This window comes from Passer montanus, unplaced genomic scaffold (assembly GCF_014805655.1).
Source record: "Passer montanus isolate IOZ18808 unplaced genomic scaffold, ASM1480565v1 scaffold39, whole genome shotgun sequence".
Classification (NCBI taxonomy): Eukaryota; Metazoa; Chordata; class Aves; order Passeriformes; family Passeridae; genus Passer; species Passer montanus.
Genome location: NW_024368707.1, coordinates 6,650,088 through 6,677,063, shown reverse-complemented (window position 1 = coordinate 6,677,063; position 26,976 = coordinate 6,650,088). Strand labels below are relative to the sequence as shown.

Sequence of the window (26,976 nt, the reverse complement as noted above, 5' to 3'; positions counted from 1 at the left end):
TCACTGCATTTTGACAGTTCCGCATGTATCTTGTAGCAAAATAAGTGCTAGTTGTTCACTTGTTGCTATTACATTTATTTGGTTGAGCAAGGTACATTTCTAAATGTGGGTATGTACCAGTTTATGGGTGTTAAATGTTAACTTGTATTTCCCATCTTTCAACAACACAGAATGGTTTTTCTAAGCTTGTCAGTGCTCAGCTGCTGTCAGTGAAAAGGCCTTAATTCTTGCCCATTTTTGTTGAATGCAGTTAGAAGGACTTGAATCCTCAAATGCCATGAGATCTAATCTATCTAAATAAAATTCTGATTCTTCTTCCATCCTCTTTGGTCATCTCACTTTGACTTTAATCACACCTGTGTAACATTATGGGCTCAGAGGACTAAACAGACCCTGTTCGGGGTGATCTGATGTTTCCCTTGGCCAAAAATAAAAATTAAGTGCCCATACATCTTTATCAACATACAACATCTTTATTTTTTTTTAATTAATATAAAACCTCTCTAGTCACTCATCTGAAATGCTTTGTTTTTCTTACTCTTGGAAGCTTTTCTTTACATTTGGTCTGAATCTTTCTTGCTTCATCTTAAGCTCATTGTTTAGCACCTTTTACTTTCACAGTCTTCCTTCCACTGGACTAAAAACACTTTGGACTTTGTAGTCTTTTTTTATTCAGGTCACTTATTGGACTTGGTTGAACTTCTGTAGCCTCTTTCTACCTCTCTTTTGAAATACAGGACCTAAAATTGTCCAACTTCTGCAGCTTAAGGCCATCCTTATCCTGAGTAAAATGAGCAAATTGTTTTCCATCTCCTGGATTTTCATCCTATTTATATACTTCTGTGCAGTTTTTGGTGTACTTTATAAATGTTGTGGTTTTGCAGCTGCATGGTATTGATTCATGCTCACCTTTTAAAATATTACAAATCTCAGACCCTGTTCTGTAGTTGTTGCTGGACAGCTGTTCTCCTTCCTGTCTTTATGTGGTTGAGTAGACTTTTCTGTATAAATCTGTGTACTTTTGTCTGGTAAATAGCATTCTGGTTTTTCAGAACATTTCTTTGCTTTGTAAAGATTATTTTGAGCCCTTACCATCCTTCTAATTTTGTTTTGTCTGCAGATTTAATAAATACTCCATTTCATCATCTAGATTTTGTACTTTGAGATATGAAAATATCAAATTTACCAGCACAAAACCCTGAAAAACTGTATTTGGTATATCTTTCCAACCACTGTAAGCCGTCAATAAGTGCTGTTTTCAGGGATTTTTTTTTTCTCTACAGTTTTTCACCCCCAGCGTATAATATTGTATTTGAGGTGCTATTACTCTATCTTTTTGGAAACTGAGATAGTATTGGAATTTAATGAAAAGTAGGATGTAACCTTTAGTATTTAATTTCCATTCTAGCATCTCTTGTGCTGTGGAAGGTTATCAGTGTTTTGGGAGGCACCAGTTCTTGAGAAATACTGCTGTCTTCTGTTGTTTCTGTAACTTCTTCGCAGTTCATTATTTGTTCCTGTATCTTTCCAGGAACTGAAGTTGAGCTGACTGATACAGAGTAACTCCATGAGGTTGCAGAGGTTCTCTGTGAGCTCCCTGGCCTGGTGCTTCCATGCCAGTGTGCTTTGTGGGGCTGCATATGGATCAGAAAGAAGCCAACCTGAAGGGTGCTTCGGGCAGTTGTTTCCAGGAAGCACCTGTGCCTGAAAACTTTAGTTGTTGCTGGTTCAACTACATTGTTCAGTGAACAGTCAACTACTTTTTATATGGATTTCTATCTTAGGGGTGTTCTTTACAGTGTAGCAAAGGTTGTCCTGCTTCTCCCTCTCCTTTTCCCTGGTGCCATCTCTTCCAAGCAATGCCTGCAGAACTGGAACTGTCAAATTTTTAGCTTTTGAGCATTGAGTGTATCACCTGATGGTGTTGGAAGCAGTGTGTGCCAATCTGACCATACCTTCCTGCCTTGCCTGTCTGATTAGAATGTTCCTGCTGATGGTTCAGGCTTAGCTCCTGCTGCAGCTTCCTGTCAGTGAGGCACTAATTACCTTCCTTATGTTAATTAATTAATTAATTGTTAAAAAAATATTGTTATAAATTCCTTTAGCCTTTCACCTACCCTGGGTGAAATGGACTTATAAGACCTACAGTTAATGTCTATGGTTAGATAGTTTGACTGAAGAAACTTCATTGCCCCAGCTTTAAAAAGGCAAGTAAATGGTTTGAGAATTGTTAATCAGGGTTAAGGTTGCATCAGGCATTATCTGAGGCCATTAACTGCAGTTCTGTGCACACCTTTGAAACCCAGGATGTGCAGAAGTAGTGCATGTGTTGTTGTGCATTGGAGCTGCTCTGTAGTTGGGTTGTGGCTCAGCTTTGAACAGGAGCTCTGACATGCTGTCCTTCAAGCTGATGTGCAGAACTGTAAGGAGTGCAGCAGGAAAAATAAAAACCACCAGGCTGTGTCCTTGCTAAGGAAGGCATTGTGGTTTAGGGTAAGAATGGTGGCCACTGGTGGCTGCATGCAGACCCAGTGCTTGTTTCCCTCACCTGCTCTGCACAAATGTTAGCACAGGTTCTTGTCCCAGGCCTCTGCAGAGAACTGGAGCCAGCTCTTCCGAGCCGGGGGGCTGCTGGCTGCCTCCAGGTCCCTAAGCAGATGTTGTATCCCCTGTTCCACTCCACATGGGAGGGGAGGGTCCGTGGCTGCCTCGGGTCCAGAGGAACCTTGTGGTGTGTGGCGGCAGAGCTGTGGCAGCCTGGCTGTGGATAATGCTGGGGTCTGTCAGTGCAGCTGTCATTAGCACCCCGAGTGGCACGTGGGGCTCATAAAGCAAATGAGGGAATCCACTTGCGGGATGCAAGCGAGCCACATGAAAGGAGCCCTTTGCTGAGTCATCTGTACCAAGGCAGCGTGAGAGGGCAGCCTAACCCAGCCGCAGCTTCACTGAGTTCTGCTGCTAGCCCTAGAGGGCAGAGTTAAATTTATTGGGTGGGGTTAGTATATGCTGTAAATGTTCCTCCTTCAAATGTGTTTTTCATTTGAAATATAAATATTAAAGTCCTACTGAAGATTGAGTGCATTTGACATTCAAGAAAGGGATACTAGGCAGTTCTGTTTAAATCTTAATTTAGTTCAGTTTCTGGGCAATGGGTTAATCTTTACTCAGAAGCTATTTATCTGAAAACTTGCTCTGGTATAAATATGTTTCTTCCTAATTTAGTGTTAGATCTTTAGTCTCTCATTTTAAGAATTAAGCATGTTGAAATAGCATTTCAACCAGATGAGTTTGACATATTGAATTATCAGATCAAAATAAATATGTTTAAAAGTTTCTACAGCTAGTTTGCAGAGAAGTAATTGCATTAGAAACAATGAAGGAAACAAAGTATGTAATGTATACACTGCTCCTGAGTTTCCCTTTTCCTTCTTTTCTTTTTTTTTCTGTAACACATTAATACTTAAATTGTCCCAATTAGGCTTTAAAATTTATGCTTTAGCTCGTAAAATGTGACTAGTCTGGGTTCCCTTCATTTTGCTGCTTAATAACTGTCTCAAGACAGGTTTTGCTAAGCCAGTGTTAACAGATGAGCATATTATTTTAGCAACCAGAGCTTTGAAGTTGCAAAGTATTAATAAAGGAAATAAAAGAATTGTAGACAGATGCAAAAGATGCAGTAGTTGGTGACTTTTGTCAGCCAAAGAATGTCTTTTGTCTCTGAGGCTGGAGCAGGGTTTTGCTTGTGTTGTTTTGGTTTTATTTTTCTCCCATTTTTGATCCCTGTTGAGAGGATCTTCATGTTAGAAATTTCAAATTTTCCAGTTTTTGTGTTTTATGCATGTCTGTGTTTGCTTATGCTGCTCTTTCTTCCCTTTGACTTCCACATTTTCTTTTCGTCTGGCAAATTTGAACTCGCTTCAGCTTGGGACAGCTGGGACAAAATGAATCCCCACAAATAAAATTATAACAAGAAGAGCAAAGTCTGTGAATGATCCTTTGCTGTTTCCTGAGTCGTTCCAGTGTCATTAATCAGCGCTGGTGCTGTGGAGCCTTGTGGTGTGTTATGTCGCCAGCACAGCAGCTTCTCCGTCCCTTTCCCCCACCCCCTGCGTGCCTACACAGTGGGGAAAACTAGAGAGGGAAGCCATCAATCTTCCCTGTCCTACATGTCAGCAGTGATTCTCCTGTCGACTTCCTGCTCTCTCTGTCGTGCCCACCACCTGTGTTTAGAATTAGCTCTGATGCTGTGGATCTCACTTGGCTCTTCACCTGTTCTGCCCTGAGTAAATGGCTTTTCAAATAAAGCAGGGCGGCTAAATGCTATAGCATGTGAGTGGTAACCATCGCTGGGGCTTGGGGGGTGATTTCTGTTGCAGCTGCTCTTGTAATGCTGTCATAATTTTCTGTAACATTGTGGGGTTTGGGTCTAAAATCTCTTGCTTTTGTTTCAGCCCAGGGTGAGTTTGTGAGTCAGTCTTTTTATTATTTAGAAATTAAAATATTTATAAGATATATTGTAGATGGAGGCATAAGCCTATCTCTCATCTGTTAGGCTGCTGGGATAAAGTCATTAACAAAGTCCAAAGAAACTAGTTAGTCCAAAGCTTGTTTGTTTCAGCCCAGGGTGAGTTTGTGAGTCAGTCTTTTTATTATTTAGAAATTAAAATATGTATAACATATATTGTAGTTGGAGGCGTAAGCCTATCTCTCATCTGTTAGCCTATCTCTATCTGTTAGGATAAAGTCATTAACAAAGTCTAAAGAAACTAGTTAGTCCAAAGCTTTGTCCTTACCTTCAGTCACTCCAAGGATATAATTAGCAAAAGCCTCCTTTGAATTTTATTTTGAAGATGTGTCTGTCTCCCCCATGACTGGGTAGATTGACAGGCACTGCCTCTGTACTTCTAGGGTAGGATTAATGTGATCGTTTAATGGTTTGTTGTGTTAAACAATAGGTCTTAACGGGACTCCAACCAGCGACATTTTTATGTATGCTTTTATGTAATTTTATGACGTGCCTATGCCAAAATAAAAGGAGAAAACAATCCTGAGAATTGTTTGTTTACTGGCAGCTTTCTCCTACCTCCTTGAATGGGCGCTACATTTCTCTGTTTTTAAAACCCAGAAGATACTAAAGCATAGGCATAAGGTTACCCTATAATTGTAGCTTGTCTGCTATCATTTCAAGCATGTGATGGCAATATTTATGTGAAGTTGTAAAGAAGAGAGATTCTGAAGACCTAAGTTTTGTGAATGCTTTCACTTGATTTTATTTCTGTAACTCTTTGTGAAGAGGGAACTGTTTTATGACTGATTTTTACTACATATTTGAGGTGCAGTTTTTTCTTGACTGTACCAGGCAAATATGTGTATCCAACAGGTAAATAAATTCTTGTGTTCAGCAGTGACAGAATTCATAAAGCTAAACATGAAATATATAGCTAGCATACCAAGAATTTTCTGTAACATGGGATGCTTGGATCTGCATGGATCTATCTTTTCCTTTATCAGCTTTGTTGTGTCTTCCAGTTCTGGCACATCTATCTCGTGAGAGGGAATGATTGTGGTTTTGACTGCTGAATTGAGTCCTTGACAGTAGCTTGCCTTCCATACAGAGAAAAGCTCTGCTTTGGTCCAAGAGAGCAGAATTGGATTTTTGGGAGCTGTCGTCTTTCCTGTTTAGCACTGAAAATGCACATGGCCATGCTACAGGATGGCAGGACCAGACTTTAGCCATCCTGCTCTGGGATAAGGATGTAATGCTTATTCCTGATTATTTGAGAGCATTTGGATGTTGATATTTTTTCAGTATAAGAAGTGGCAGTTGTTGATCTCATGACAAAAGGGAGGTTAGGTGACAGAGCACCTGAATCTTAATGGGTTTGGGGCCAAGCTTCATTCGGTGATGCAGCTGAGAAATGCACTGTGGTGTTTAGAATTGCCCTGCAGAGGTCTTTAAGAGAGAAAACCAATAGTAGGTGCTAAGTCATCTGTGAGATGCAGCACTCTTAGCAGGCTTGAGCTTTAACGTGCAGCACTGCTGGTGTAGGTGCACACACCACACAGAGTTAAACATACGAACAGCAGGCTCACACTGTGCTCACTACAGATGTCTGAATGAGTGAGTGCCTGTGGGCTGGAGCTGCATGTCTTGTGGCTTTCACTCTGCTCCATTGGGAAGTCTTCACTCCTTTTGTTTTTATCCTTTTCCAGCTCCAGCACTTTGGAGCACACAGCTCCCATCCCCTGACCTAACAGCTCCATTGAAGTGCATTCCAGCCCCATGATTTCATGGTACCAGGCAGAAATCCCCTGCCACGCTGCTATGCTGCCCGCTGCTTCTCACGGAGTGAACAAACAGGGAACATAAACTCTCTCCAAAGGAGCAATGTTCTTTGTATATTTTTAGTGCAAGAAATCCAAGATTCATTTGAGGGTGTTTTGTGTGGGCTTTTTTTAATATAGACTTCTGCTAACACAATGGAATATTTCATGCCACCCTGTTTGCTGTAACGTCTTGTGCTTTATGTTGTTAAATGGAATCAAAGGAGTTAAAGATGAAAGACTTCTAGTCAACTGGTCCCTCAGCTGGGAGCCAGTATGGGTTTGTTCTTTGTAATGGATTTGCTAATGCTTTACTCAGGTTCAGCCTAGCTCAGTTTTCATTATTGGATTTACTTATTTCTGTGAATTCTCTACTTCAGGTTAAGTAATTGCTGAGCTTAGACTGCATATAATACTGCTACTGTTTGTTTCTAATGTTTCACTTGCTATTTATTGCCCTTATACTGAACAAACCTTTTGTAAGTATTTGTTTACCATTTGAACATACAAAGCACCATTAAAGATGTCATGCTTGCCTTCACAGGTATTCTCTTTAATGGATAGAGAACTTGATTCTTTCTTTAAATAAAACTGTGTCCATTTGACATTGTACATTGTGTGTTTTATTTTCAACATGTAGCATGTCACCAGATGCTAACTTATGTAGTATTGCAACAGACCTACCTTTCATTAGCTCATTGTTAGCCTTTGAATATTTGGAGTAAGTGCAGTATTTGAACATACAGTTTATGCTGAGACACTGATTTCTTGTATTTTCTTTGTGAAAAACATTCTCAGACTGCCTGTCTGTTTAAATGTCACTATTGCATTTTTATGTATTGAATGTATTATAGTCACATTAATGGAAACAATTTTGCCGATACATCCAGTATGTTCATAATAACATTATCTACAGACTGGACAGTGATCCAAGAAGTTGAAAAGGCAAATAATGAACATGTTATGGGAAGCATTCAAAGCAAGGACTGCAGCTGCAAGGGAACTGAGTCTGCCTGACTTGTATACCAACAAAATTTTTAGACAGAACTGTTCTCCACAGGCTCAGGGTGTGGGCACTTTTTGGGCCAAGGTATTGGTACATGAGCTGATCTGTGCTGACTGCACAGGAATTCCTGTGCCCTGGTATAATACACAGTTACCCCAGTGGGTAGAGCTGTTCCTGCACTGAAGTAGCATGAGCTTCAGAGCTCCAGGAAAAAGAAGCAGTAACATCTGGAGACATGTGATGCTGTCTTTTACTAGACTGAAGTTGGAAGATGTGCAAGTTTCTGCACTATGCTTTAACTTGGTCATCCTAAGATACTTTAATTGGTGTGGGTCCGTAGTGTATTTCTGGTACATGATAACATTTCTCAGCTTTTATAACCATGCAGGTAAAAAACATATATTAAGTGGCTGGAGCCAAGGCAGTAATAGTATATTAATAGTAATCATCTTAACATGGCATTCTCTGTGCCTTCTTACAGTGAGAGTTGTATATCAAGAGCTGTATATAAGAGCTCTTTGGGGAAGCAAGGGTTGTAAAGCGCAAGTGGAGGAAGAAAAGAATACAGGAGGGATGAAATTGTCTGATAAGAAAAAGGAGAGTAGGGCTGTAAGAATTATGGTCTGTTTAACAGGCATATAAATGGGCACCAGAAAGCAACCAGTACTGTGAGGAGAAGTAATTGTGGGAAGGAGCATCAGGATTTGAACTTGGTGAGTGGAGATACATGAAAAGTGGACATGAAAAAAGGTTAAGTGCTCTGACAAAGAACCAGCTGTTCTGGGATCCCAGCAGTGGGTAGAACACCATGTTACTGGTCAACTATTTCCTCCCTGACTTCTTATTGTCTTAGTTAAGAAACATAGGAAGCAAAAAACAAATATTATGTCTGTGAAGTACCCGTTGCCTTGCCTATCAATTGCTGCTCTAGCTGTAGTAATAGAAGTACAGCTCTGAAGTCTAGTGAATCCCAAGTTTCTATAAGACTTCATCTCATTTATACACTTTGGAATGTTGAATGTCTATTCTGTAAGAGAGCACCTGGCTCTTCTCAGTGTTAACAGGAAGCTGCTGCAGTCCTGGGCCAGGTAGTGGCTTAGTGGGAGGTGAGTGGATTCTGTGAGGGGTGAGAAGTGCTCTGATGTAGGTTCCTAGGAAAACAAGGAATCAAATACCAAATGAGAGACTGAGTATCATAACTCCATTTTTGTGTAATGAAGAAAAGAGGCACATGGGTGGTCAAGGACTGGAAGCTGGAATTACTGTTGGAAGAAGCGGTGTGCTTTTCATTGCTTCAAGTGACTACCTTGAAGCTCCTGTGCTGGAGCTTCTCCAAGAGCACTTAGAAACTGACTCAAGAATATACTAGAAGTCAAGAAGATATTTGGGATGGGGTGAAGGGGTTGCCATCAAGATTTAAATGTATAGGCATTTATGTGAGCAGGAGAAATTAGCATGGCAGCTAGCCCAAAGCTGCTCTTGTCTGTCAGCACAATGACTTAAACATTGGGTAAAAAAATTGTCTTGATCTGAAAAACAAGCTTACTTAGAAGAAAAGAGAAATTTTCAGCAAATTTAGAAAAAAAATAGTCTAGGCTTTTCTGAGCTATAGATCATGCTTAAAAGTAATGAAGTCCTATTCCACTTGGAAACACATTTTCATTAATTTTTCTCAAGTCTGAGTCAAAATTAATTAAGTCAATTTGAAGTCCTTTTTTTAATAGTTAAAAGTAATGGCACTTGGCCTTGACTTTTACTGCCATTTTGTGTGGTTTAATAGTTGTATGTCTTTTTTTTTCTCCCACACATTTGTAAAAGATTCACAGAAAAGAAAACAGACTACATCAGTAAATAAATTCTTCCTGCTAAGTTATAGATGTTTCTCATAAAATTTAGCAGGCAAAAAATTGTGCAGCCACAGGCACAATGAAGTTGATGATCCTGCTACACGGCTGAGTCTGAGGATTTGTATTGTATTTGCTGTGGTGGGGGGGACCCTCATTTATGAGTTGAGCTGTCTTGCATGCTCTTGCAACTTGGCATGTAACAAGCATTTTCACATAAAACATTGCTGAGCTACTTCTGAATATGGTGGAATTCTTTGGGAAGGCCAGGGAGGTAATTGATCATATGCTGACAGCTCGGGGCTCTGAGAAAATGGTCAGATGGAAGTCTGAGATGCAGGAAAACAAACTTTCTAAGATGGTAACTGTCACTTAGCCAAGCTATACATGTTTCAAGCTTTTTCATCTTTGCTCACAACCTCAGCTTCTTAGTCTTTTTTTGGTTTTGCTGTTTCTCTGTGAACTCTTTTCCGATGTTGACATTTTACTGGTCCTGATGCATGGATAGTATTCCAGGTATGATCTTGAGCTATAGCCATATTTCTTTGTAGAGCTCTTGTAGAAATTCTGTTGCTGCCAAAATGGGGAGTTTCAGAACTTTGATGATCTCTTTCATTATTCTTTGACCTTTGAGTCAAGAAGTAGTTTTCTTTCAGGAACTGCTAAAATGTTCTTTGCAGCTAGAAAAATAAGACTTCAATGTTCATGGGAGTTCAGATGGCAATCTACTGGGACATTGCATGAGTTTACAACAAAAATGTTTGAATTTCTCTGCTCTGTGACCCTAAGTTTCTATATCAGAGTGGATATAGATACTGAAGTGTGGATATAGAAACTAAAGAGAAACATACAGCTTTGGTGCAAAAGAAATGAAAGAATCTAGCACTTGGTTTCCAAGACCAACTTTTTGCCAATCTTGTTTACAGCTGAATTTTTTTGCATATGCAGTCTGACAGCTTAAAGTTATGGTAGTTTTCAGTCTTTCTGCTGTGAGATAGAGTATTTTAACTGACTTACTGCAATTATTGGTTCTGAGGTCATTTATACATCGCTACACTGACAGGAGAGGAGACGGGCATAAACGAGGTTTTTTAAATTACTTCAAAATATAAAAGAATATGGGGGAGGGGGAAAAAGCGTGTTTATTTTGCCAATGCTTTGTCACAGAATGTGGTCGTGGATCGGATTTTCTCGGGTATCCAGCCAACTGGGACGCCTCATCTGGGCAACTACCTTGGAGCCATTCAGAACTGGGTGAATCTGCAGGAAGAGTGCAGCTCAGTGCTCTATAGCATTATGGACCTGCACTCTCTCACCATGCCCAAGGAGCCAGCTGTCCTGCGCCAGAACATCCTGGACACCACTGCTGCCATCCTTGCCTGTGGGATTGACCCAAAGAAGTGTCTCCTCTTCCGGCAGTCACTGGTGAGTGCTCCTGTTGTGTTGTTGGATTTGTTTCTGGTTAAGTGGCTTTCCACACATCTTAATGAATGAGTGTAGCGTTGCTGAACTCCTTTATCATGTTTGTGTTGGTGGTCCTAGAAAATGTTAGTAGTGTTGGATTTTAAACTTATCCCTTGATGCAGCTTTGAAATTTTGAATGGTGCAACCATGACTGAGAAGCCCATTTAGGGGTAAGTACACTGTGAATTTCTGAAGCAGAGCTAGGAGTTTGTACAGGTTATGACTAATATACTTCAAAGACCTTTTAGAAGACAACTAATTTGTATCTGTGTCACTTTAGTCACAAAAGGTTAACTCATAAATGCATAAACGTGGCCTGTGTAACCATAAAGCTAAGGAAAACATGTTTCTATGCTTTTGCATCAGCTCTTGCCACTCATTCTACCAGCTGCACAGTAATCACAAAGTAACAGATGATTAACTTTTGTATCAGTTCCACCTTGATCATCAGGAGGTTACATCTTTGGACTTTCCCTTCTTTGCTATAACCTCATTTTCATGCCGACGCTTTTCCATCTGATCTGGTAATTCATATATAAACCATGTGCTCCTCTTGACTACCCCAAGGGGTACTGGGCTTACCTTCCCACTTGGTATATAGCTATCACATGTTATATTTTCCTGGAACACAGCTTAGTTTCTTGCTCAATAAACTTTCTGTTACTGACTCTAAACTGGCAAACTTCTATAATTTCCACAGACACAGATGTGTCATAGCTTCTGCTCTTGTGAAGACACCCATAAGTGGGTGTCCACCTTGCAACAGAACTGCACAGGTGATGTGCACACAGGATCTGAATTTTATCAGTGCAAGCTGAGATGGTGTTGTATTCTCCCTTTCAACACGATTCTTTACAGGCAGAGTTTCCTGGGGTTGTTAAACTGCAAATGGCAATCTATATCCCTGGTGAATAAAGAATTGATGAAGACAGATATACTTTCTGCTTCATTTTTCCTCTGTATTAAAAAACCAGTCTAAATAGATGAGCTCAGAATTCTAGTGGAAATACGTTTAAATAAATTCACCCCATTTTTTTCAAATCTGTTTATCATTTTAAATATGTTACCAGCTTGGGTTTTAATTTTCCTCTACTCTGACTTGTCAGCCTCAAAATGATGAAGTCATTAGCTGGAATAGTTGCAAGGTGAGTTACAAGCCAATGATGCAGTAAAAACCAGTCTAGAGAGGTTTATTTCTTGTTTTCAAGCAACTGAACAATTCAATTAGTTACAGCATAGAATCAGTGACTAGATACACAGAGAGGACTCTTCAGCATGAAGGATAAATGCTTTGCAGATTATGATTGGAGAGGAATAAAGTGAATGTTTATAAAACTGCAAGTGATATGGAGAAATTGTTTTATCCACTGAAAAATGTGAACTGACAAATATCAAAACAAGTTAACACCTGGAAGATTCAACACAAGCATAACAATGCTGCATTTCACAAAATCCACAATCGGGCTACAAAACCCCATGACACAGGATACAGTGCATGCTGAAATTCATATGAATTCAGAAAGGGACTCGACAAATTAATCTGAAAAATTGCTTTGGGACTGTTGCACATCTGAGCAGTCACCTCTACAGGAAGTGGTGAAACCACAGATGGGAGAGTATCCATGCTTTTCTGCACTTACGTTCTTTTTTTTCGTTGGTTGCTGTCAGAGATGGATATTTGATCTGGTCCAGTGTTGCTTTTCTTATGTTCCTACTGGTCTAAAAGCTAAACTAGTGCTGTTCCAGGTCTTGCTAAAACCAACACTCAGGCTTCCCTTGAAGCCAGCAGATTATCAGTGAGGGTCTTACATTGCACTCAGCCACAGAAAGTATGTTGTATCTTTCAAAATAGAACAATTCAGAGATCGAATCTTTGAACCCCCAAAGAAAAAGTGTCAGACTCAGGAAATGATGGCTCTTTGTGCAGTGCTTCTACACTACCAATACAGTCAAAAACCAATGAAAACCTAAGATGGCTAAACTTGAACATGTTCAGCTTTATCAAATGAAATCAGTTCTTTATTTTGCTGTGTCCTTATCTGTCCAGATCTAATGGTCATTGTTCTTATTAAATCTAAATCGTTAGATTAAATGTTTGAGCCCTGTCTGCTGTCTTGAATGTTATTCATACTTAACACACAAATATCCATACAACTTTCAGAAGTGGCTGATTCTTGCACATTTTTGAAAGGTCATTGTCACACTGCAGTCAGAAGAGCTGTTACAGTTGTTTGTGAATACAGACTGTTCCAGCCCTGGGTCAGGCTGAAGTGGTTTGTCAGCTTCCCCAAACCGAGTCTGTACAAGCTGTATGAAGTGGTCAGGTATACCCAGAGATGCACTGTGATCTGTTACATTTACATAGGCAGCACCAGATGTTTCTCTGGAAGCAATTAAAAGGAGTATCTGCACGTAGCTCTTGATGTGAGGAAAGGAGACAGGAACCTTGCTAATGTGATTATTGTTTTAGTATGATAATGAAATAGTACATTATGGAATGTCATAATATCGAGATGATTGTTCCTAAAAATGAAGGTGTAAGATGGATTACAGCTATTGCTAATCAAGAAAGTTTATTGCTGGATTTTGATTGGAAATTTCTCAGATTTCAAAAAAAAAGGAGCTGGCCTCCTTTTCAGCCACTGTAGCAGTCTCCAAGGGTGGTCTAAAAACACCCCATTTTTGTTTACAAACATTTGGATGAGGTGTAAAGCAAAGTGGCCAAAACTGATTGTATACTGAAATAGGGTGTGTACTTCCAGAGGTCAGCAGGAAAGCAGTGGAAATCCAGCCACAAATAGAAAACTGGATTAGGTACTTAGTTATGGACAGAGTCATTTTTTTCAATAGCTGATCAAACTGCTAAATAAGAATTCTCAGTAGCTTAGCATGCTGTAATTATTGTTGTATTTTGAGTTCTATCTAGAAAATTACCAAATCTGTAGATCACAGAAATGTTTCTTTAATTAATCCTGAATGACATTTTTGCTCATTTTTTTTAAACAAACATCATGCAACAAAATTATTGTTCATGAACTTTTAATCACGAAAACTCACCACAACTAATGACTTTTTTTGTACCTTGATTCTGTAGCACTAAAGCAGATTGAAATTCTTGCACTACAGAAGTATGCTAGTAGTGGTAAGCCCCACTAAGGGAATTGCTCATGCATTCATTCATGTGAATGCTGTTGTGTCCTGTCACTTTCTCTGGATTACACTGGGCAAGAGTGGTCTAGAATTGCTGAAAGGGGCTTGGGTTTTATTGTTCTTTATTGGTTTGTTTGGCTTACTCTTTTTGTATTTTGCTGCTTGTGTTGCTTCTCTGGAATATGTTGCCCATATGTGAAAAAATATAATGCTACTAGGTTTCTCAAAAGGCCTGTGCCTTTTGGTAAGGGTTTCACTTATTTTACTTACTGAGGCTCTTTTTCAAATCTCGAATCCAGAGATACCTGAAATACCTGCCTTGAGAGTTTTCATGTACTTTATCAGCCTTTTCAATACAAGCAAGAGACAAAAGGCTGAACAATATGAATCACAGACTGCTGGGAGAAAGTGTGGAGAGAACAGATACCTCTCGTGCTTATACTAGGTCCAAGAGGTGCTGTTATGATAACGATACAGGTGAAGTACACTTGGAATCCCAGAACAGATTTCAGTGATGTCCTTTCCTTTCAACTAAAATTAAATAGAAGTGACAGAAATTTTGCATAAGTAAGTTTTTATTGTATTGTTTAGAGAGCATATGGCCTATTTTGTATTGCATTTACAGCTAAACTACCTATAAATGGAAAGTGCTAGTTGGATGAAAATTAGTTTTGTATGCTTCAGAATTTACCATTTATAGATTATATTGTTTTAAAACTTGTACAAACAGTAAGTTAATGGCTGGCTGTATATTTGGTCTTAATGCATTGCAGTTCAACAAATATCTCCCACACTTCCATTACCATATAAAAACCTGAATTCCAGCCTAGGGAAGTAGTGGCTACAAAGAACAAGTGATGATAACTTGAAAATATTTAGAAGCAAGAAGGATCACAATGAATAATTAGGGTAGTGTTTGGAACCACATTGTCTGTGAAGGGTTATAAACAAGCACATTTAATTAGAATATCTAGAAAAACAATTGTGGTGTATGTTGGACAGTAAAATGGCCTCCCAGTGAGAGAAGCTCTTTCATTACAGCTTGTTTAGTTATATTTTCTCAAGTAGGAAGTTATAGAAAAGTGACAGTTTTAGTAAGAATAAAAAATAAAAATAAATGCATCTTTCAAAATATGCATTTTTATTTGGAGTACAGCTGCAAGATGTATGAAACCCTCTTAGAGAAAATAATGTCAAGATATGCTTTAAGTGGCTGCCTTTGCCTACGGGGCATAAAAAAGAAGTTGTGGAATAATGACTTATACAACATATCGTGAGAGTATTAGAAGAAACAGAAAATATATTCCTTAAATTGTACCATAACTGATAAAAGCTGTAACAGTCATCTTTCATAAAACTTAGATCTTTTATTAAAACCAAAAAGGACTATGGGGGGGTAAATAAGGAAGACAGTATGCAATCTGCACACATGGTAAACTTATAAGATGTAACCCATTTTCTCTGATTCGTGGTGGGTACACTACACATTTCAGTTCTTACCCGTAACCATCTTGTATCTCATCTGCTTCACAGTCAAAACAATATTGGAAACTTATTTTGCTTTTATGTGGTCTCAGGCTGTTCTTCCTGTCCACCTATCTATTGTAGCAGACACATGCTAAATGTCCCAAGAGAAACTAAAATTCCATCAGAGTTGATTCAGCAGGCAGTGCTTGATACGCTGCATGAACACTTCTCTGAGGAGTCCTGTGAGTTTCTGGACAACATAATGTTCCATTTCTGGGCGGAAAATTGCAGTTTTCATCCTTCTGGATAGGGTGATTTATTTTCTGAGTATAATCAGCTGCAGTATTCTTGCAGTGTGCAAGCAAATTGAGGCAGTAACTCTGGGAGGTGGGAATTTGCAAATTTGTCTTAGCATTAACTCCAAAAGCCAAAATACAACAATATGAATGCATGCACTGTTTCACTGCTGTTATTTTCCAGAAGTATCCATCTGCTTTGTTTTGTGGGCAGAGTTTGAATAGATTCATGCTACCCCTTGTCCAATTTTCAGAGGGGCTGAAAAGCTTCCATTGCATCATAGCTTATAAATTCATTAAAGTACATTAATTTAGCACGGTCCATTGAAAACTTCCTGTCATAAGAGGAAGTATGTGACTGTTTAATTTAGAAAATTATTCTGCTTCTCTCATTCCTCTGTTTTCTCTCTCATGGACTGGACTAGACATAACTAGAGCTCAGTGGGAAGGAAAGTCATGGTTCACTGGGATTTCTCTTTTTTTTTTCTTTTTCTTTTCTGCCTTAATTTACCTTCTTCATCTCATACTATTATGTAGATGTTATATTTTCCTCTCTTCACCAATCTTCTGGACACACCAGACTAATTTTTCAAACAGTATTGTGGGTTATCCTAGGAGAATGTTTCTGCAAATAAGTTAATTTAGTAATAAATAAAGGAGAGGAAAGGGTGTTTTGGCCAAATTACTGTGGTCTGTTGGGGTTTATAACCAGTAAAGCTTGATTCCAGTAGGAATATTCTTGGTCAGGTTCTTCAAAAAGGAGAGGCAGATCTTATTTCTGTATGTTTTAGCCAAATATAAATAAGGATATGTGACTAAATTGTTCCAAGGTAAAGGTGAAAGCTGTAGATACTAACACATTTACTGACAATAACTGGATAACCACTGCCCAGTTAAATACATTGCTTAACGTGTTCTTTAAATCTGATATTGCCTTTGTAACCATAAACTTATTCTACCCAAGCAATTATTTCTTGGAACAGGAATTTGGGATACTGTGGCAAATTTTCTGTCATAAGAGTACCTGCACTGTGTGCATTTGATTCAAGAGTAGTCTATTTTTTGTCTTGTTTATGGTCTTTTTTTTCCTCAGCTCTGCAATATAGAGACACATTGCTAAGTATCATGAACGTATTGCCTGCAACTTCACACATTAATAAAACCTTACCTCTTATTTAAGAAAAATATAAGCATCATTTGCTTTTAAAAAGGGCATCTTGAATTTTACAGAAGCTCTTACTGGTACTTCTAGAAGAGACAAAAGTCCTAAGAAAAGGTTTCATTTCTTTTTGAATGTAGTTCTCTGTTTCAATTTCTTTTAGGACACAGCTATCCAAATTACCTCCTGAGACTTTGTACCCTACTCTATAAAAATTAAATATTTTAAATTTATTGCCCCTTTAAAATGTAGCCCTTAATGAGGTTACTCTGCTGAGGAAAGCTGTTTCTACATGATAGATATGCAGCAAATTGGCAGTGCCTTACATAGAAGGGCTGTAGGTTGCAACTTGAGGAAGTCCATCTTGTAAATAAAACACTGCCTCTCTTTTTGCAGAAAGCCACTTCAGCTGCCAACCACAACTTTGTATTATACCCTCAGGAAGCTGAGGCCCAGTGTTGCTGATTTGCCTGCTTTCAAATCTGCTTCCAGTATTCATGTATCTCTCAATGTTCTTGAGTGTCATGGCTTGCTGTCTTCCTCAGCTGTATGTTTAATCATAAAAAGTCATGTAGAATTATTTGGACTAAAAGTAGCTTCTGTTTTTCCATGTATATATCATTGGCTGTGGCAAGGGATTATCAACAATAATTTGGTAAGGAGTAGCTAGGATCAAGGACAAAAAAATAGATTTACAGGAAGAAGCCCTGAGATTGTACTCCAGCATATAAAGCTCCAGAGATCCAAGTATGAATTGTGACCTAAGTTTAATAACTTCAAATGGCTGCATAAGTAAATAATTAAGAAGCTATTTGTCTTTAAAAAGGGAGGAGCAGCGTGCTCAGGTAAAGAAACAGAAGGGTTTGTGCCTTTTAGATAACTGCTCATTATCATTTGGAAGTGGTCACCTCTGTCAAATATGTGTGCTTTAAAAAAATTAAAGGAATCTGGGTAGGCAGCCTTGGCCTTGTCAGGCCACAGGGAAGGAATGTAAGTAGTTTGCTCTGGAAATAACTCTTTGATTACTGATTAGTCAGCCAGGTTCTGGGGGATGTTTAATGCAACGGAGATTGAAGGAGGGAATGTGTCCTTGGTAATAGCATGGAAGTGACCATCTCAACCCTTTGAGAAATGTTGATGGTTTTTACAGACTTGTGTGAGATTAGGAAATAAAAATGATAAAATGAGCAAGACCACAGAGCAGGAAAAATGAGAGAAACTTGCTAGATTTACTGAGAAGAGCAAAGGGTAGGATTTGGGCTGTCTGAAAAGGGGGGATTGCCATATGGATATGGGTAAGAATTTTTGTAAAATTTTAAATGGGAAATAGTTGACTTTGTAAAGGGAAACAATAAATAGATCACTTAAAAACTGTTATTCCTGGAAATATTTTCAGCAAGGCTGCAAGAAATATTTCCCAAGAAAATAATATTTATACTGAAAACAGACTATTATCTTTTTTTTTTCAGGACACAAAAGTAGCTGAAGTTGACCTGAAGGATTTAATTGATTAGATAGTTGATTTTCAGAATTACCAGTAATTATGACATTCTTGGAGTTTGGTTTGACATACAGTTCAGGAACTGTCACTGGTTATGAGTTTTTTAATTGGAGATGTAATTCTGGGTTTCTACCATTTGTATTATTTTTATACGAATGTATTTGGGGGAGAGGGCACACTGAGAAAATTATGTCCTCATTGAAAAAGAGTTAAGCTTATTGTTATCTGTTCTCTTTTATAAAATTGGGTAATCCTGAAGCATACTGTAGCTCTGGACAGTATTTGTTGTCAGATTTTAAAATACAAAAGAAATTGAGTTCTTTATTGGTTAAAGTATAGACAGAATAGCCTGAATTAATTGGACCTCTTTATATTTTTATTACTTGAAATTCTAGTCAGATTATTGGGTAACCTCCTTTGAAAAAATGCATTTAAGAAGCAAGCAGAACACCTTTCTAACAGTCTTACTCTTTTTAATGAAAACTGTGTGAAAAGTGATGCTTCTTTGACCAAGGTTTTCCTTGTGATGGCACAATCAACACTACCTAACACAATAGGAATCAACTGAAAATTGTTTTGTAGATTTATGCAAATATGAGATGTCTCTTCTCTGTTTCCTTTCATTTCACTGTTGTAAGCTGCGTAGGCTGTAATGCTCACATTTTATTGGTGGTGGGGTGTTTTTTGTTTTGTTTTTGTTTTTTGGGGTTTTTATTTTTGTTTTTTTGAATGGCAGAGTCGCCAGTCTCATGTTCCTCAGGGTTCTTGCTGGGAGCAGTTCTAGTCAACATCTTCCTTCATGACCTGAAGAAGATAGTGAACAAAAGTTCACGGGCAGTGCTAAGTCCTTATATGTAGCCAAATGCTATGCCAAGGAAAGGAAATTCAATAGAACTCATAAAACAGAGTGGACAGGCAGATAAGGGGTAGAAGATATTTAAATACTTTAAAACATCTGGGTAAAAGTATTCTAAACCTTCTTCACACAATGCAGGGAAGAAAGTCCTGGAGTCATCATTGGTAGTTCTCTGAAATCATTGACTCAGCACAAGCAATTTTCAAAAAAGCTAATGATATGTCGTCATCACCACATCACCAGAAAAAGTGTTGTGAATAAGACAGAGATGACATTTTGTCACCATGCAAAACCTTAGTGTGCCCATTTTTTGAATACTGAGTGAAAGTTTTAGAGTCTCCAGACTGAACTAATGGTTTAGATATGATACAAAGAAGAGGCCTTCATGCAGCAAGAGGATAGAGTAGCTGCCTTAAGAAGGAAAAATTCAGATGTCAGGGTTGCTTCAGTTTGTAGAGGAGAAGGCTGAGGTATATGCAATCAAAGTTTCCAAAGTCAGAAAAACACTGAATAAGCTGGATGTGGAATTGTTCACCAAATTGTGCAGGTGGTATTCAAAACCAGTAAACAAACATGGATACATTAGTGGCTAAATTATTTCTTTACACATCGGGTTTAAGCCTCTGGAGCTTGCTGCTCCATGGGGTTATGAAATGGGCAATATCAGCTGGTTCAGAAAAGGATTAGACTTACTCCTGAGGAATCTGGGTACATTACCAGGACTGGGCCAGGGATAATACCTTCTCATATTCCCTAGTGCAACAATAATGGATGCTGGAGAAGTATGAGGGGAAGATACTGCAGGAAGCAGTAGGCTCCTGTGTTTGCCCCAAGTGCTACTCCTGGAAATTGAGCACAAGGCTGCATTTCCTTTGTTGTGATTCAGTACAGTGTTATTTCTTACATTCCTGTGTTTTGGTTGTTTAATGAGGACATTTGCCTGCAGTTTTAAATGGACCTGCAGCAAGAAGTTGATGGAGTTTGTCTGGGAGAATGGTTTCTCCTGATTGTGATCCATGGGTATCGCTCAGTGAAAGGAAAAGTAGACTGAGCCATTTTTCTATAAGACATCATCATGTCTTCTAGTTTCTCTGTATCAGATTTGTGCAATCAATGTGATGGAATACTAAAATAGCTAAATGAGTAACATTTGAGCAGATGCACCATGACCAACCAAAGGCAGCAATTACCTGCCCCTCTTGCCAAGTAAAACACGGTAGCTAAAACCGTGATTCAGTCTGACAAATGATTTGTGGTTTAAGCCTAGAACCTCCTGATTCACACACCAATATACAGTCAGTTACTGCAATTTGGATGATGAATGCTGACTCATTAGGCTCCAGTACTGAATTTTATTCCAACTGAAATCTCTACTCTTTGGTATACTTCTATGTATATTATACTTCTATAATTTATCCCCATTTTATCAGGTTTTTTCTTCAGCATATTCAGCACTTCAGTAATATTTAGGAAAGGACTGTGTGTTTGAAGATAGGAAATGTATATAACTTGGTAGGACCCAGAACTGTGTATTCAACCCAACAAATGCTGTTTAGATCACTGGGTGTTTTGATAACTGATGTAATGTCAAATCCACTGATCCAGTGAAACGCACGTGCAGTCTTGGCTGCGAAAGCAACATCTGACAGAGCTGAATCAATGACTGCATAGCTTTTAAAGAGGTTTCTTGTCAACACAAGTGCAACAGAGCACCATCTCCTCGCCGTCCGTGACTAGAAGAAAGAAATGAGAAACCACTTTCAACCAGATGGTGATTCCTTCTAGATGAAATAGGAGTCTTGTGCTTAGTATTTTCTGTGAAGTTCCTTTTACTCCAGTATTTTGTTGCACTTTGTCTTGGGCACAGAAGAGTGGAGGTCAAATAAGCATGAGAGAATTAATAAAAACCCTGAATCTGTGGGAAAGGCAGAAAGAAGGGAAAGAATCAACCTGAAATATTTCTAACCACTGAGCTGTAGTCTGGAGGTTGGATACTTTTACATATTGGTTACCAAAGTAGTCCAATGACTGCTAGCTAGGAAATTACTGTATTTTAAATGTGACAACAAAGCAATTAATAATCCTAGTAGTTCTTACTTGTTCACAAACACTTTTTACTGTCTTCTGTCTGGGTTGTTATATCATATTGCAGACATGAAGCTTTGCACATCTTTGAGACAGTTAGCATGCTCTTAAAGATTCAAACCTGCCAATATTGTGAAGAGTGAATCAAGTATTCAAGCAAAGGAGTTTACATGTGTGCTCAACTCTGCTATTGCTAAAGCATTTTCTTTCTTATTTAGAATATTAGTGGATAGGATCAAGAACCTTGCTATACTATTTTAATATAGAGCATTCAGTCCTGGCAGTTTCCAAAACTTTCCATTAGCTTGTCACTTGACCTTACTGAAAAAGTAATAGAAATAATTGGTTTTCTCATCTTTGATGCAATTTGTTCTTACTGACTTTGAGGAAATACGCATATAAAAGAAGAAGATTTAAACAGATTCTAACTTCATCCTTTCAGGTTCCTGAGCATGCAGAACTTGCCTGGATTCTTGGGTGCTTAACTAATGTGCCACGTCTGCTACGTTTGCCCCAGTGGAAGGTACGGACAGTTTGGTAAATTTAGAAGAAATTTATGGGAATTCAGTAGAAATGTTGTCCTGGAAATACTTTTCATCTATGAAGTACCAGCTTGTACCACGGTTGTTCTTGTTTTAGGTTTAAGTAATTCTGTAGTCCTGTGGTGGAAGGGGTAAAACATATCTCTCCAGGTCTGGTCCTCTTAGTAAACATTTTCCTGCTGGAAGCTACAGAATTGTGGTTTTGGTAGAGATTTGCAGAAAAACTGTGCTAAAAAAGAGGTTTGTTTGCTGTTGTTAAACTGATTTTGCTAGAACATTCAGTGTTATTTCAGTGCTTGTTTAATTATGCAAAAGTAATGGAAGATATTGCAGTGGAAACTTTGGCCCTTGCTGATTAAGGAGGTCCATAAACAGCTTTTCATTTTCCACTATAAAGAGTGGCTGCTCTGTAGATTTTATGGAAGAGTGTTCAAAAGAGGCATATGTTTGAAGAGGAGTATAGAAATGATAAATATTAAAAATGTGCTGAGTGATATTGTATCTTAAACATTTGCCTTTACGAGTGTCAAATGTTCATCTTCTTAATCTTGGTGTTGCATCAGCCTGACTGCATCAACAGAGTTCTTGCATTTAATTTCCTTGTATTTTATTTTGACATTTAGTAAGCAGAAAAAGACAGGAGAGAGAAGTATCTGAAAAAGGGGGGGGAAAAAAACCCCAACAGCTTAAGAGCAGTTTGGGCTTCCAGAGTTCAGAGCAGTCTTAAATACCTCCAGATGTTTTCTTTTTTCCTGTTTTCCTTCTTAATTAAATAAAACCAGTAAAACTTAAATACAGCAACCAGTGTTAATGCATGGCATAGATTAAAGCAAACCTTTTCAAACCTGAGGTTCTAAAGTTAAGCTGTTTAGTCCTACTTTGACTGGATTGACTTTCCAGACCTACAGATAGGTGTTACAGGTGCTAGGCTTTGCAAATTAGGTTCCCTGAACCCTAGGCACTGAAGATGTAGACAGAATTTAGGATCTGTTGGAGAGTGTGAGACAAGTCTAAATATATTTGAACAGTCCTAATGAAATAATTCAGGTTTGAAGGGGGTTAGTATATTTAACTATTGCCAAAAGTAAAAATAGCTATGGCATCGCTAGAACAGAATTAGGGTTTGCAGCCTGACTGCCTTGATCTAGGTCATCCATATCAGGGAGCAGTAGAGGACTTGAATGCATTAAGTGGACTGTGGGGAGCAGTGAGAACTGCTGGAGACAGCACTGGACTCTGCCTCTGTAGTTCTGGGTTCTCCCAGCTGTCACTGGCTGTCCTGGTGACTGTGTGTGATCCCTAACATAGGTATTAATACCTTTTTGGATCTCCATTAAGAAGTATTTCAAAAATTTATTGCTGAAGACACTATTTCAAAAGTAGGATTTATGTATAATATACAAATTTAATAATTTAGCCTGGTGGTGTTGCACTTGAAATCATTTCCATTAATAAGGTTACAAATAGAAAACAAAAGAAATCCTATGTTCGCTTCTCACTAGAATATCAGAACAGTGTAGAGAAATTCATAAATATAAGACATAAACCAGAATATATTTAAGGACTGGATTTTACATGACACTGCCTTCTGTAGAGCTACATAACAAATTACTCAATTATTCAGAATTCTAATTAATTAAAATCACAGACCTTGATACCATTAGTCAAAAGTGTGATTCTTTTCTGTTTTTTCTTTTCCAAACAGATGAAGCGTGCCAGCCAGAATAGCGAAGGAACTGTTGGTTTGTTGACTTACCCTGTGCTTCAAGCAGCAGATATTTTGCTGTACAAGTAAGAGGCAGAATGTGAGCCCATGGGCAATGTCTGTTCAGCTGCATTGGAATGAATGCTTGTCAGGTCAACATGCTAACTTATTGAGCAGGGGAGATGGGTGTGATTAGATCAGAAGATTGGAAATGGATGACAGACTCTCAAGTGGCTGGTTGAAATCTAGCCTGGTTAAAAAACTACTGACAGGGCTGTAAAGAGCAAAAGCTGGTCATGTGAGAATAATTCTTAGGGAATTATAACAGACTGATGTTTAATTATACATATTACACACTCATACTGATACAATTTCTTTTATGTAGTTATGCTTTATTTTATGCAGTGTACTGTAGAGGTACTTGAACTGTATGTAGCACACCAATATTAGTGGGGGATTCTGTGTAGGCCAGTTCATACTGATGAAAAAGAGTAATTTATTGATTGCAGCTCATAGTACTTGGGCTAGTGCTGCAGTGGAAACAGCCCCTAGTGAGAGACTGGGATTCAGCATGCCTAAACCTGTAGCCTGGCTAATAGAATTTGTAGTGCATTGTCATGACTGGTTGTATTTCATAACATGATTTAAACTGTCTCAGTAAGTAAATGTTAAAGACAGTGCACCATATATGAATTATTTTTATGTTCCAAGCATATGTACTTTGTAGCATTGTTCTGAAGAAAATTGTGAGTATTGGTTGGGACAGAGAAGTAACATAGGACAGAGGACAAGGATGTCAGGTCAGACTAACCAAGATCAACCAGTTGTGAATTCAGGAAAATGTATCTAGAGAAATTTCGTTTTAATTGATCATAGTAGGGAAAACGGGACTGTTAGAAGACCAAGAGATGATATTTCTAATTTACCTACATTTTAACTAAAATAACAGGAAGCAAGCAACAGTCAGAATTATTTTGAATATGATCATTATTTGAAGTCCCTATTTCTAATTTACCTACATTTTAACTAAAAATAACAGGAAGCAAGCAAAAGTCAGAATTATTTTGACTATTATAATGATTTTATTTGAAGTCCCATCTGATTGTCAAATATTTGAGTGATTTGAGTGTCAAGTATTTAAGGGTGAAATTTAGACAACTTTATCAGAAATCATGTTGTTTTGGTTGAGCTCAACCATGTCTGTCTCTTCCATCTTTAATAAGATCAGGTGTTTCATCTTTCCTTAGCAAAGCCAGTGGTTTGTTAGCTACTGTCTGTATTAACAGCAGGCTGTCCACCCAGAGCACAAAACAAGGAATTTGAAAGAGAAACAGTATCTCTTTGAAGAAACTTGACTTAAAGTCTTTAATAAGAAATGTTTTAATATAAACAAAATGATATGAGGAACACGAATTGGTGAGAAACAGAAACACAGGAAGGGAACAGGAGTCATGAAGTAGAATTTAGAGCTGGAGGAGGGGGAGAAACAGTACTTCTCAGATGAACCAAGGATCAAAGAGACAGGAAAATGGACAGAAGGTAAATACATGACAGAAAGGAGTAAAAATAGCACCAGAATAGAAATATTTTTTAAAAAACAGCAAGGAAAAAGGCAAGGTATCGTGCAGAGACTTTTATAGAGATAATATGTTTTCTGTTTAGTGGCAAACTTTGTGAATATGGAACCATTTTGGCATATGGAAACATTTCTTTTGACCTGCTTAAAGTATATTGATTATGGTAACTGATTTTCTCTCAGTTATAGGGCACTGTGATTTCCTATTGATTCCTACTGTAGCTGTTTTTAGGTTGCCTTACTGACTGGTTGGGAATAAAGGTGGACAAATTGATTCCTGGATGTCAGCCCAGTAATTCAGAATCGGAAGGAAAGAGTACCATGTTGATCTGAAATTTTCTGGGAACTTAAAAGATGCATAGTGATCTTCCTTATTTTGGAACATGTCCAGTATTCATAGCTGAATACCCCATAAGCCTTAGAAAAAAAATCTGCTGGGGGATGGGAGAGTAATCAAAAGCTGGCAAGATTTCAAGTCTGCCTCATCTAAAAGAATCATACATTTTTAGCAACTATGATTAACTGTGGGAAAGAATCACCAGGGGAAGTAACAGATTCTTCACCTCCTCATGTCCTCTGATGCAGATTGTGTTTCCTTCCAGAAGTGTATTCAAGCCATTGAGTTCAATACAGAAGATCAAATTATCTTTTGAATCCAACAGTTCTAATCCTCTAATAACACTTGTGACAATAGAGGCACTGGACCACATGATTTATACAATTGTGATGAAAAAGAAACACTCTCTTCTTTCCTTCCCTTGATATATCCTCAGTACTAACTCCTCAACAACAGATATGTTTTCCTGAGACAAGCATGACAAGCTGCTTGCACTTTATGCCTTGCAGATCTTTCTTACTTTTTTTTTACACTATAGCTTGTGCTCTTTGATCTCTAAAGAGGCAGCAGGAGATAGTAAAGAAACCTTTCTTTGAGCTGAGTTTAATGAGTTGCTCTTACAGGTATCTTTGCCATATTTGTCTTCACAAAGGGCTATTTTTGCCCTTGGTTTTATGTGCTTCAGTTCAGCACAAAAAGCAGACTCATCCTTGAATATGTACAGTTTGGGATCTTGTTCCCACAGCACCTATGTCTAGCTGGGACTGAGTGTTTGGCTCATTCTGGCCCTCTGTCATGGCAGAAGCTGTGACAGTCTTGAGTAACATTTCAGCAGAACCAGAGAGCTTTGCTGAGTTTCCTGTATCTGTCTTTTATTAAAAGGTCAACACGTGTTCCTGTTGGAGAAGATCAAGTCCTGCACCTGGAACTAGCCCAAGATATAGCACAACATTTCAACAAGAAATATGGGGAATTCTTTCCTGTGCCCAAAGCCATTTTAAGTGAGTTGGTTATTTTTTTTTTCCTTAACTGCACTTCGAAGTTGAAGATGGATTTAAATATTGGGAAATAGTTTCAGGGACGAAGAAAAGGGGGCAAACTGATATTAAGGGAGTGGAAAATTAAAAACTGGCAGCAAGAGCCTAGAGGCTGTGAAAATGAACTCCCAAGATAGATATGAGGCTTTAGAAATCCATGGTTGAGGAATGTACGTGATGTCTGGTATTCTAGTCCAGGGGGCCAGATGCACTCTACTGCTGCCAGTCAGCCTTGCTCTTCAGGTACTGGACCTTTTAAGAGAAGGGTCTCTGTTCCATGTTGCTCATTCAGGAGATGTAAGCAACAAGGCAAGAGACCTCTAGCAAGCAAAATTCTTCAGTGTCCAAGTGGGAGATGTTTACTTTAAGCATGCTGAACAGCCTGTTGCTGTATATGTACAGTGCTCCAGCTCTTTTTAAGGGTGTTTAATATATGCTTGAGTATTTCAATATGTGTCTGTCACAGAGCTTAAGACTTTAGGGTTTTGATCTGAGTCTCAGGAAGACTTACAAGGAAAATCTTCTCAGCCATTTTTGAGCTATAAGGTCATAGGCCGGGGGGTGAGGAGGAGTCAGATGGCACAAATGGCATGTTTGCTAAGAAACGTGAAGAATTGGGCAAGGATG

At 38.4% G+C, this 26,976-nt stretch overlaps 1 protein-coding gene across 1 annotated transcript in view; it reads left to right on the top strand.

The window, feature by feature from the left end:
- Positions 1–26,976, top strand: part of WARS2 (tryptophanyl tRNA synthetase 2, mitochondrial) — a 39,637-nt gene that overhangs the window by 10,332 nt on the left and 2,329 nt on the right. The window contains 4 exon segments of the mRNA XM_039718178.1: positions 10,342–10,599; positions 21,595–21,675; positions 23,400–23,485; positions 26,195–26,313. Coding sequence (XP_039574112.1) covers positions 10,342–10,599; positions 21,595–21,675; positions 23,400–23,485; positions 26,195–26,313 — 544 coding nt within the window.